The 12647-nt window shown below is 33.3% G+C and overlaps 1 protein-coding gene across 6 annotated transcripts in view; it reads left to right on the top strand.

Annotated features, from left to right (window-relative positions):
• STRN3 (striatin 3) overlaps nucleotides 1–12647 on the top strand; it is a 96502-nt gene that overhangs the window by 49637 nt on the left and 34218 nt on the right. For 5 of the 6 annotated variants that reach the window (XM_072622515.1, XM_072622512.1, XM_072622514.1 and 2 more), the window contains exons 4-7: nucleotides 3350–3431; nucleotides 7180–7356; nucleotides 8949–9078; nucleotides 10098–10239. In XM_072622515.1, the coding sequence (XP_072478616.1) occupies nucleotides 3350–3431; nucleotides 7180–7356; nucleotides 8949–9078; nucleotides 10098–10239 (531 nt within the window). The remainder of the gene's footprint in view (nucleotides 1–3349; nucleotides 3432–7179; nucleotides 7357–8948; nucleotides 9079–10097; nucleotides 10240–12647) is intronic. The other variant, XM_072622509.1, reaches the window with a different exon arrangement.

The following is a 12647-nucleotide window of genomic DNA, read 5'->3' as shown; positions in this document are numbered from 1 at the left end:
AGAACTGTAAGAGAACTCTGAGTTCTTACTATTTTACCACCCATAATTCTGTCCCAACCCCACACATATTTACAAGTTTACACTGAGAATATTCAACATCTGGAAAGGTTATGGTGAACTAAATTAACCCTAGGAGGTTGAGAATATGGCTGGATCTGGTACTTTAAAAGATTTCAAGAGACTGTACGTGTCCGTTAGGCCCACATTTCCCATTGCCTCTAAGTAACCCACTTACTGACGTAGCGATTCAGCTTAGGAGGAAGTGGTTTAATTTTGGCACCAAGTTTCTGATGTGGTAGTATAGATACCAAGATAAATACAATCATATCATATAGAAAGCAGTAGATTTAAAATCATTAGGCTCAGGTGTCAGCTGTTGTTACCTTAGTAATGTTGTACGAATCACTTAACCCCTCTAACGCTCAGGTAACATGTCCCCTTCCCCCTGTTTTCCCTTTTTTTTTCTTTGAAAGGTCATGCCATGTCATGGGTCAAATTATCATGTTGCAGTATTTGTGCCTTAATTCATATTCAGTGTGTAGGCACTGAATATGATTTCTTTTGTGTTTATTTTATTTCAATCTTTGGGTTTTGATTTGATTTTCTAACATGATCAGAATTCTGTTTTATGCAGTGGAGATGATAACTTTGAATTTTGAGTCCGAACCTTGTGAATTCTTTTTTCCCCCCTCATTTGTAAAGTGAGGAACTTGGACTCAATTGAATGATCTCTATAATTCTTTGAAGCTTAAGAATGTTAATTTTTGTAGCAGTAACTTAATGCAGTGCTAAAGAACAAAGCACTTCATATATTTTATCCTCGTAAAAACTGAAAGAAATAGAGGCAAATGTTATCCTTATTTTGCAGATAAGGAAACAAGAGAAGGGTTAAGTGATTTATACAGCATTACCAAGCTAAGTGAAACAACTGATATCTGAACCCAGTGGTGGTTTCAAGTCTATATCACTATACAGCTCTCTTCTATAATATATTAGATATAACTCTGTTTGTCTTGGTATTTCTCTTTGATTTTCCTTTTACTTCTGTAATTGTTGATGGATAGCTTATAGCCCAGAGGTGGAGGTAATTGAGATGTTAACTAGTATTTGGCCCCACCTACTGGTAAAGATATGAAATTAAAGCTCATTTGGGTGACATATCTTCAGAAAAGGAGTTGGGGCAAGGACCTAAACCTTGAAATGTGATTTCTAGAAATACAAAAAATTTAAATAATTCAAAAAAAATGAAGCATTGTAAGGGAGATGTATGGAGTCATGAAAAGTGTTGCAAAACAAATGTTTTAGTATTCTGCAGGGTAAAAACTATACTGTGCTGTCTAAAAATTTTCAATTCTAGGTGCCTTTTAGTACTTAGATCAGTTACAGACTTTGATAATTAAAACAAATGTAAAAATCATCTAGTCCAACATCCTAGTTTTATGGAAGAGGACACTGAGGTCCTGAAGACAAGACATATCTTTCCCATTTACACTATATGACTAGAACTCGTTTTCTGATTCCCAATCCATTGATCTTCTGCATCTTAATCTGCATTTTCTTTCCTTGGCAATACATCTCCAATGTTTTAATGAAGGTCATTGTAAACATGTTTGTTTTATTTGCTAGAGTTTGTGATAACCTCTCTTTTTTATAGTATGACTTGATTGTCTTTAGACCCCAAATTGAATTTCAGGTATTATAAAATCAGAAGAAAATGTGGCTCAGTACCTGAAGTGAATGTTGATGTTTTTATTTTTGATACCTACCAACTAAAAATATTGTGATTATAAGAAGTTTCAGTAGAAACACAAGATTCTCAATAAACTCATGAGATTTTCAGATTTAGGAATAATTAGGTAACTCACTTAATAGTTATGTAATATAGTAAAAGGTAGAAACCATATACTTTCAGTGTTTATAGAAATTGCATGTGAGACTTGGCTTCCAAAAGTTCTCAAAATTGACCCATATCATTAGTTTCAGTAAACTATTTGCATATACAGGCCCCATCTTTACAGCACTTAGTAAATAGGCATAAAAGAATACAAAATTCCACTCTGCTTATTGTTGACTATTAAAGAGTGATTCTACAGAGCAAAATGCCTTTAAAAACTCAGCAAAGTATCCACCCATGACTGTATGTTACAATCATGAGACTTCTTGGAAGAATGTAACAAAGATAAGTTTGTTAACCTTTTGATTATAAGCTAAAAGTAAAGCATAAAACAAATACATGTTCTCCACGGCTGTTTGCTAGTGTTGTGGAAGATGTACAAATACCAAAAAGTATTCCCTGTGAAGTTCTCCAGATGCTCTGGTTTGTGATTGATGACATGTTGAATGTGCTAAGCCCCAGAACATTGCAAAGCATTTTAAATGAGATCTCTTTTGAGTTTGGTTTGGTTTGGTTTAATTATCCACATGGAGGGAAAAACAGGATAAAGAATGCCTCTTGTTCATATTGTAATATTTAGTTGTTTGGGCAGTCTATAGGCTTTATCCATTGTTACATATATTTGAGAGAAGAATCTCAGGTCAATCAATCAATCAACAAGTATTTATTAAGCTCATAGTTTGTGCCAGACACTGGTAATAACCAATAAACTGGGCCCTGAATTGAATAGGAGGAAGAAAGTAGATTGGATTGCCTTTGGGATATTGTGCATTACTTTTAGTATGACGCTTAAATATCTCCATTGAAAAAAATAAAGCAAAAAGTAACTTATTTTTAGTACCAGTAGTAATGCTGTTTGTCTGGGAATCATCAGATACCAATCTCCGAAAAGTTATTTCTGGGTCACCCAAAGAGGAATGGAGAGACACATGTTTGTCATGAATAGACTGCAGTGTATTTATATATAAAATGGTGTAGAAATGACAAATGATAATATCAAAGCAATATATGATTGGGAATGTAGGTGACCCAGTCCACATAAGAGCAAGGAATAACCATTGCACAGCCGATTGGGCTCTGTGTAATGTCAGGGACCAAAAGGAAGATACCCTAGTATATTGGGTGCTTTTTCTTTCCCTCCCCCCTTGGAAAAATTTCTTGGAAGATGTGAACCAGAGTCTTACAGGATGGTTTGTGAGGCATTTAGTTAGAGGGAACTCTAATTATCTAATTAGATCATGTAACCATCACAGTATCAAAGCTTCAATAAAGCCTACTTGATTCATTTGTATTTTTAGAATTAGATTCTAATATTTTTGTAGACTTTTTTTCTAAATATTTATTTTAATTTTACCTTTTCCCCTATGGTTTTGGTTATGTATTGCAAACAGCAACTTTGCCATCGTTTTTGGTGGTTTGCGTGACAGCTGTTAGTAATAAACTTTTCCTTTTCAGAAGAAACCAAAGACACAGAGGTTCCCACAGTACCTCAGAACAGTCAGCTGACCTGGAAGCAAGGCAGACAGCTATTAAGACAGTGAGTAAAGTAATACACTTAAATGGTATCGAGTTAAACTTTATCATATAAATTAGAATCCTGGTATAACATCTCATGAGATTTCCACTAAGATTTTATGATAATGAGCACATAATGGATTCATTTATTCATTGCCTCTCTAGTAGGCTCTATATAGGGAAGAGATTGTTGGGGTATGGGGAAATGATCTCCTTTATTCCCTTGAGTTTGTAAATTTGTTGTTGTTTTAAAATTGAAGAATCATTTGTAGCATTTCATATATCCATGTGAAGGATCCTTCCTTCAATCCAGCTCCAGTTGGTGGATTAGCAGGAAGGGAACACAGTATTGAGAGTAAGGGGTTGTTGCCTATGCAGGAAAAAGAAACAATGGAATAAAACCAAAAAACTAAGCTTTTTTCCTAGCTTGGAGATATCCTTTGTTACTTGAATATACCACATTTTGAATTGTCCTGCCAGGTATTAACTCCTGATTTGACTTGTAGATAATTGTTCCTTAAAGTACTTTATAAAAATTTAATTTAAATACAATTTTTCAGAGCAATTCTTTGGCATAGAGTAAAGTACATATCTAAATAAATTATATAATAGGTTTTATTGCCATTTTCTTTAATGGAATAAACTAGCCTAAAAGCTATTTCAGGTGCACTGAGAGTCAGTAAAATAAATTTAATTCATCTATGAATAGTTCTTGAAGTGGGAGAGGATGGTATAATACCATTCTACTTTTTTGGAGAACCTGATCCATCATTTTATTTTATTTCATAATCAGGCTTTTACTGAATGTTGGTATAAAAATCTTTCCTTATCTGTAAAATGGGCGTAAGTACTTGTACTTACCTAGTATGGTTATTTTGCGGATCAGATAAGATCAAAATGTAAAAAACTTTTCAAACCTTTAATTGATATGTGACTATCAGCTGTTACTGTTAAACCTAGCTTGCTGCTCCTCTGGTTCTGTCTGTGTAGTCTGTATGACTTGATGCTGTCCCTGCTGTCCCCTGTCTAGGGGCATAGACTGAGGGAACAAAAAACAACTGAGTGATCAGTTTAAGTTGAACAGCTAAGAATCTAAAAGCCCAGCTGTCGTGAATCAGGAAGTCAGTCCAAGAAAGGCAGAAATAGCTAAATACATGGTTTTACTGTAGGTTTTTTTTTTAATCTTCCTTTTACCTGTTATAGTAGCCACCTGCAATGTAGCACCAGTATTGAAGGGTCATTAATGAGTAAAACTACAGACTGTGGGGATTAGGGGAGAGTTCGAGAGGCATTTTTCATCAATGTAATTCCCTAACATTGGGTTCATTTTATGACCTGCTGTTGAGTGTTGTTTCCTGGAACAGTTTGTATCTTAAAAGTAGGGACTGCCTGTACTTGAGAAGATAAATATAGATCATATCAGTCAATAAGCATTTATTTTTTAAAGTATGGTTTTTATTTTGTTAAAAATTGATAAATTTTTGACATTCAGTTTTTAAAAATTTGATTTCTAGGTTCTCTCCCTCCTGCCCCTACTTCTTGTCACTTTAGAAGGCAAGGAATATGCTGAGTTTACTTGTAGCTAAGTCTTTCACAATTGATCCTCCTTACAATAGCGTTGTTGCTGTGTCCTGTATTGCCTGCTGCTTTTCACTCCAGTTGGTATCCAGGTTCTTCTGAGACCAGCCCCGCTCCTACTATCATCTCTGATAGCACATCACCAATTGACATATATCCCTTCATTCAGTTATTTGCTACCTGCAAAAAAGCAGCCATCATTATTTTTGTATGTACAGGTGCTTTCCCTTTTTCTCTCATCTCCTTGGAATATAGAACTAATAATACTGTTGCTGAGTCAGAAGGTATGCATAGTTTTGTAGCTCTTTGGGCCTAGTTCCAAATTGCTCTCCACAATGGTTGGATTAGTTCACAACTCCACTGATAGTGCTTTAGTGTCCCAGTTTTTACACTGTCCTCTCTAGCATTTATCATTTCCCTTTTCTTTTATATTAGTCAATTTGAAGTGTGAGATGGTGTCGTGTTTTAGTTTTCATTTCTCAGTTGATAGTGATTTAGAACATTTTTTATGACTCTTGATAATTTTGATTTCTTCTAAGTGAGTATTAAGTACTCGTGTCAGGCACTGAGGATATAAATACAGCAAATGAAAGAATCCCTAATTTAAAAGACTTTATTCTTAGAGGAGACAACAAAGACATGGTACAAGGCACATAATAAATGCATCATCTATTTAATATGCAGAACCAACATAAAGAGAATAAGTACAAATTCTTGACTACATGGCATTTGGGAGAGAGGGCACTGTATGTGGAAAGTGGTGCTTGTACCGTTGCAGGAAGAGAGAAGGGAGTACGTTGCCCTTCTGGGGCACATCCAGCCCCTTGATGGGAGTGCAGTGACAGAGGCCAGTTTTGATTGGATTAAGATGTGTTTGACTAAGATTAACATCCTTTGAGACTGATAAGATAGGTTGGCAACAGGTTGTGAAAGTCTTCAGAAGCCAATAATGAGTTTATATTTTTTCCTATGGCCAAATATTTTTTTACATGGCTGTGTTTTTATGTATACAGGCTTCCTATTCAATGTAACTTGATTCAATATAACTATGTGATAGTGGACATTCTCTTTCATGATTCTGAATTGATAAATTATCTTGATCTATGTTTGGCATTGGAATCTCTATACAAAAATTTCTAAGCTTGCTAGAAAACAGAAAATGAAAAATAGAAATCTACACTTTGGTATATTTTGCCTCTTGTTTAACATTCTGATTTTCTAAGTATTTTGTTATTTTATTATTTTGGACTTGGTGGGTGGTTTCTTTGGATTGGGTAGTTTCTTGTCCTTGAACTTGTTAGAATCCTTTTCCCTTCCATTTTCACTTAGCCTTTATCTTAGGTGGCTTAAAGCCTGCAATTTTGTTTCATGACTTTTATACTTTGGTTATAGATTCATGTATTTCTTCTTTAAATTTTATACATTTTTTAATTGTTTCCAAGAAATATTGTGCTGCATAATGTTTTAGCCTGTAGTCTTGAGGGGAAGGAACTATGTTGACTTAAGTTTGACAGCCTTAGAAATTTTAAGAATGATTTTAAGGCACTAAAAGGAACCAAATTTCAGTGAACAGAATATGGAATAATTAGATCAACAGCAGATCACTTGACTATGAGCTACCTATAAAGGAAGGAGCTTTTTCACATTTCTTTGAACTAGAATTTTCTGTGATGAGATTTTATTTGTGCATTTTATGATAGACATCACATTTTTTGAAAGTTTTCTTACCTAACCACCATTGTAGATGCCACCCAATAAATGAATTTTTTTTAAAATCACAGTAAATTACTCTAGTTGTGCCATGAACATAAAATATTTATTCCTGCCAATACATTCATCCTACAAAATATTTCTGGCTTCCTTTTATTTCTGGACCTCTAAACAATTGGGGAACCCTTCCCCCTAACCTTCCATATGGAACTCTCTGTTATGTATGTGTACAAGAGTGCATACACTCTTAGTCTCTTGTTTATAACTGAGAGACCAGCCTAAAAATAATGAAAAGTGAGAAGAAATAATTTTATTATTCACTTGGAAAACATTTACTGAATATCTGGAAGGTATACTGGGCACTGTGAAGACTGGAAAGTTCTTTCCCTCAAGCCAGTTAGTGCTCTTTTAAATATTTCTTTATTTGTTCTGATCTTGTCACAGGTTCACATTTTTCAGGATTGAATATCTTTCCCCAACAGGTATCTTCAGGAAGTAGGTTACACAGACACAATATTAGATGTACGGTCACAGAGGGTAAGATCATTACTTGGACTCTCTGGTTCGGAACCAAATGGCTCAGTGGAGACAAAGAACTTAGAACAAATTCTGAATGGAGGCGAATCTCCATCTAAGCAAAAAGGACAAGACATCAAAAGGTATGATACATATTTCTAAAATTTACATTCATGAGTGTATGATAAACATACTTTTTTATAAACTATTACTAGCAGTTTATGTGCCAGGGAAGTTCTGAGTATTTTCAAAAAACCCTCCATTAGAAGTCAATACGCTAATTTTAATTCTTATTCATTATTGGGTCATAATCAGAAGTAGCAAGCTGTGGACAGAAAAATGTTGATTTGTGCTTTCTAAGTTTGATCATTTATTAAGTAATTAATAGGTACATGACATTGTGTCAAGGGTATGGACAAAAATGTTAAGACACACTGCCCTTTTTTTCCCCCAGGGAACTTTAATAGAGGAGAATTTTAACTTTAGTAGAGGAGAAGCAACATATGTATAAAACACTTATAATGACAGAAAAGCCCTAGGAGAAGTTTAAGGAGTGAAAGTGTACTTCTAATTGGGGAGAAGATATGTCTTGCTTATCCCTTCCTCTAAGTATAGACAGCCTAGTCATTAAAATTATTAGAAATATTATTTGAAACTTGTTCTCTTGAACTCAACAGAATAAATAGTCTTAGTTCCAGTGACTTTTATGAATCAGAAAAGCAAAGTTCATAATCTCTTAATATCTTTTAGTACTTACTTTCCGTGACATGCTTATTTTGCCCTATTAGTAACTTTGCTTATCCGTTCCCTTCCGTTCTCAATTATTTGACCCATATTATAAAAGAAAATCTCAAATTTGTTACCACTTTCTCAGAGTCTAACCACTAGAACAGGAGTTCTTAATCTTGGGTTTGGGAATCTCCCACCCCCTGAGTATTTTGATAAATTAATGTCAGCATAATTGGTTTTCTTTGTAAATCTATGCATTTTGGTTCATATATTTTAAAATTGTATTCTGAAAAGGAGTCCACAGGTTTCACCAGGTTGCCAAAGGTATCCATGGCATAAAAAAAGAACTCATGATCCAGGAGCAGCCATTTCCATTCTGTGCATAGATAAAATATGATGCTTAGATTTGGGAATACAAGAGATTTTTTATGTTTACTTGCAATTGGAGATGTTTTTAAACCTTTCTCTTTTGACTAATGGGGTCAGTTGGAAGTGATGACAATTCTGAATTATAGAATGCTTTTAAAGAAAGTAATTTGTTACTTTCAAGCGTATGTGGTTATAATCTTATGCTAAACATCATTTTAATGAACAGATAAAATTATTAATTACCACATTGATTTTAAATAAACTAGTAGTGAAATTTGGTTTTTAATAGATTAAGTATTTCCTTTTTTGTCAGTTTACACTTTTTTCTTAGCTAAGCTATGAACTTTTGGGTATCTCATCTGCACTAACACAAATTCCAGATTAGGAGAGCATAAATAAACAGAAATAAGTTTTTACTTTATCTGCTTCTTCATTGACTAGTTGGTCTAAGTAACAGAAACAGACATGAATTGCTTGAAAGTTGACATAATTTTGTATCTATAAAAAGTATATTAAAATTTTAAGAGTAATGTAAAGTACATGAATATTGAAAGAAAATAAAACCTATTTTAAAATTCTAGTCTTAGATCATTTATGAAATCAATAGCCATTAATGAATTAATCTTTTTCTTTCTAGGAACTCTGGTGATGTTCTTGAAACATTCAATTTCTTAGAAAATGCAGATGATAGTGATGAAGAAGAAGAGAGTGATATGATTGAAGATCTCACTGATGGAAAAGAGAAACATCGGATGAATAAACACAAAGTAGAGACTTAATTTTATGTGCTCAAAAACTAGGCTACATTTGGACTCTTGCATTTCAAATATTTTTATAGAGCTCTTATTCAGTATTTAGTCATTAATTATGTTAGAGGCTCTTAAATATCCAGCTTTAGGTCACTTTCCTTGTTGGTTTGCTACCAAAATTGTCGTTGTCTTCTCTTGATCATCTTTATTTCTAATTTATCTGCATGTAATAGGAATTATGCTTACCACTCAGCTGCTGTACCACCCAGCTGGATTATGTGGTATGGGGCTTTCTATAATAGAATGTAGTCTGCCCTTGATTAGGACTAGTTCTACTTCTCTTGGTATGTTTACTTGCCACTTGAAATGGAGTTCTGAATGGCATTTGCCCAGTTTAGCAAATTATCTGGATTTTTATTAGTGCTAGACTGTGTGAGTGAGGAGCCCAAGTCATATCCTGGCACTAATACTTTATTATTTTGAGCAAGTCTATACCCCACTTTCTGGGCTGTAATTTACACTGAGTAAAAAAATAAAAGCATTGGGCTACTTCATGATATCTGAGTTCCTTTCCAGCTCAGAAAGTCCTGACATCTATGTTAATGATCCCTTTAATTGACTAAAAAATTGAGAACTTATTTTACAAAAGAATTATCTTTAATTTTAAGAGTAAAATGAGGTTATGGGGAAAAGGTAGAAGTGATTATTTGTGGCAGGTTATAAGGGCCAGAGGTGAATTATGTTTGTGTGTTGTGGAGGGGAGGGGTAAGGTTGGGACTGTTGTGATTGGGAGAGCATACTCTCAAGAAGTATTTTCGCACCTACTATACATTTCTGAGTTACCTAATGTGAAGATTTACTCCTAGTACTGAAAATTAGGGAATTGTCATTTAGCAATGAAAAAGTGTTAATTTTCTGTGAGCTGGACACTATAACATAATAGACATTTCGGGCTAAGTGTTTGAAAATATTAAAATATGCTATCTCTCTTAAAAATTCATCATAAAAATTTTTTATGGGTATTGGTCCATTTGCAGATTGGTAATGAAGGCTTAGCAGCTGACCTTACTGATGACCCAGATACTGAGGAAGCCCTGAAAGAATTTGATTTTTTAGTTACAGCAGAAGATGGAGAAGGAGCTGGAGAAGCACGGAGTTCAGGGGATGGCACAGAATGGGGTAAGAAGATAAGATAAAAGCAAATAAGGTCGGAAGGAGGGGAGCATTCCTGTAGATGTATGTGTTGGAAATTTTTTTTATGAGTTTGAGTGTTTATCGGAATGTGTGGTTAAAGTTGAAATGGATAGCAAAGAATCAGGACTGAAAAATGGCAAGGTAATATATCTTGAGATGTCTTATTCAAAACCTGATGTAGCAACAATTAGTATGTAGCTTTAAGAGATTTTGTTTTTAACTTGGAAGATTTGTTTTAGTTTTGGAGAAACTATTCCTTTCTTAGCATTACAGTTGTCAATTTTAAATATTCTCATTTTGATCAATTTGGAAAGTAATTTATGTTCTTCAGATTCTTTACTCTTTTTATATTTCATCTCAGGCTGGTATAGTTTGTCCTTACAAATGTGAAAACAGGTGAAGTTACCAAATCTGATTTTAGGTTTCTGTTGGTCAAGAATTATTATTATTAATAATTATCATTTAACTTGTTAATACCTAAACTAAAAAATCTTCACATGCTTCTAATGTGAGTTGTTAGAAGGAGTTAGACCATCTAAGCATATAACAATTATATGATAAAATATATAATGATATGACTGTAGCTCAAAATATACCATGCAGTTTTACTTGGGATGTATGTTAAACTCCCTTTAGACACTAAATTGTTGTTTATATTAAGTATTTGCTTATTTAAAGGATTTTGACTTGATAGAGAAGCAGCATGGTATAATGAAAAGGAGTGCTGGCCTTGTAGCCAGCATTTGAGCCCCGCTCCCCTGACCCTACAACATTCAATGCCTGTGTGATTCTGAACAAGTCACTTCCCTTCAGTTTTACTCATTTTGGGATAACACTTGGACTACCTATCTCACAGGGCTGTTGTGAAGAAAGTGTGTTGTAAACCATTAAGTGCTATATAAATGTGAGTTGTTATCATTATCACTTTTATACCAGAATAAGTTAGAATTTGATGACAGTTTTAAAGGAAAACTTTATTATTACTTAATATAACATATAAGTCATTAAACATTGTCCATGAATGTTAACTCTTCTTATAAGAGTAAGCAATTTCTTGTTTTGGATTGGTTTTTTTTTAAGTTTCCTTTATGGATATTTGTAAACCATTTTGTAAAGGGCTTCGTTTCTCACAGAAAAATCAATAATGTTTAGAGCAAATGAAATGAAAGAAGTAGTATAAATTAGTTATAAAGACCCAACTTTCACACATAAATGGACAAAACATCCATGAGATCTCTCAGTTTACCCCACTCTTATTTAAACAATAGACTTCCATGCAGCTAGTCCACTCTTAAATTATCTACACAAATGGAGAGGAACAGAGGCACAATCCAAAAGCAGGCATGATAAAGTGATACCGTAAATGCACCCTACTCTTTCCAAGTAATAGACGGCATCATTCATTAAACTAGCAAAACATAATTTTATACAAAGTTACATTTTTTTGAACTCTTTCTACACAGAAGACTTTGACCAACGGTATAGTACTTTGTAGTCTCTTGTATTTAGGTGAGAGGAAAGGCAAATTGACCTCTCAGCAAAGGAGTTAATCAGTATAGTGATTGTAATAAACCAGTAAGAACATGAAAACCATTTCTGTTTAGTTTTTGATAATTGAGAATTTAATTTTCTTAACACTTTAAAGCATAGTTATCTCAATTTTTTTCCCTTTCAGGAAGCACTTTTAAAGTAGTGTGTTTAAAGCTCTTTGAGTTCTTCGGAGAGGAAAAAATTTTGTTTTGTTTTCCTGATTTAGTACATATACCAAGCAAGGAAACATACTTTATAAATACAGTTTGTTTACATTTTTTCCAAATTAATTACATTTCAGAGAAAGTGTCCAGAAAATATTTTATAAATATTTATAAACTTGATTTGGTTTTATTAATTTGTCATTTTTTTGCTTGGGTCTAATTGATAAGGAAATATTTGTATAGCTGTTTACATTGAATTAACTTAATAAAATGGTCTGTTTATTTTTAAGTAGACACTTGTCATTTTTGATGGTACTGGCTGGTAAAACTACGAAGTTGTATGTAGCAGTGAATATTGTCAGATATATCCTAATGGTAATAGTAAGGATAATGACAATAGCTGGCATTTACATATTACTTAAAGGTTTACAAAATGCTTTTTATATGTTTTCTTACTAATTATATTGTCCCACATAGAGACATCTACTTGTATTGTTAAGCATAACTTCATTTAATTCACTTATTTATTTTTGTGAGCTAGTAGTGTAGTTGTAAAATTTGATGAAATTCAGTTTGGGACCTTTTTAAACATGATTAGATGTTTTCTCTGATTTAGCTATTTTATTATTATATTTTAATTTTATGTATTTTTTCTTCTGTCAAATATATAGCATAAGTTAACTTTAAAATTTTTATACA

This window comes from Notamacropus eugenii, chromosome 7, assembly GCF_028372415.1.
Source record: "Notamacropus eugenii isolate mMacEug1 chromosome 7, mMacEug1.pri_v2, whole genome shotgun sequence".
Lineage (NCBI taxonomy): Eukaryota > Metazoa > Chordata > Mammalia > Diprotodontia > Macropodidae > Notamacropus > Notamacropus eugenii.
Note: the sequence above shows the minus strand (reverse complement) of the source record. Positions and strands in the feature narration are given on the sequence as shown.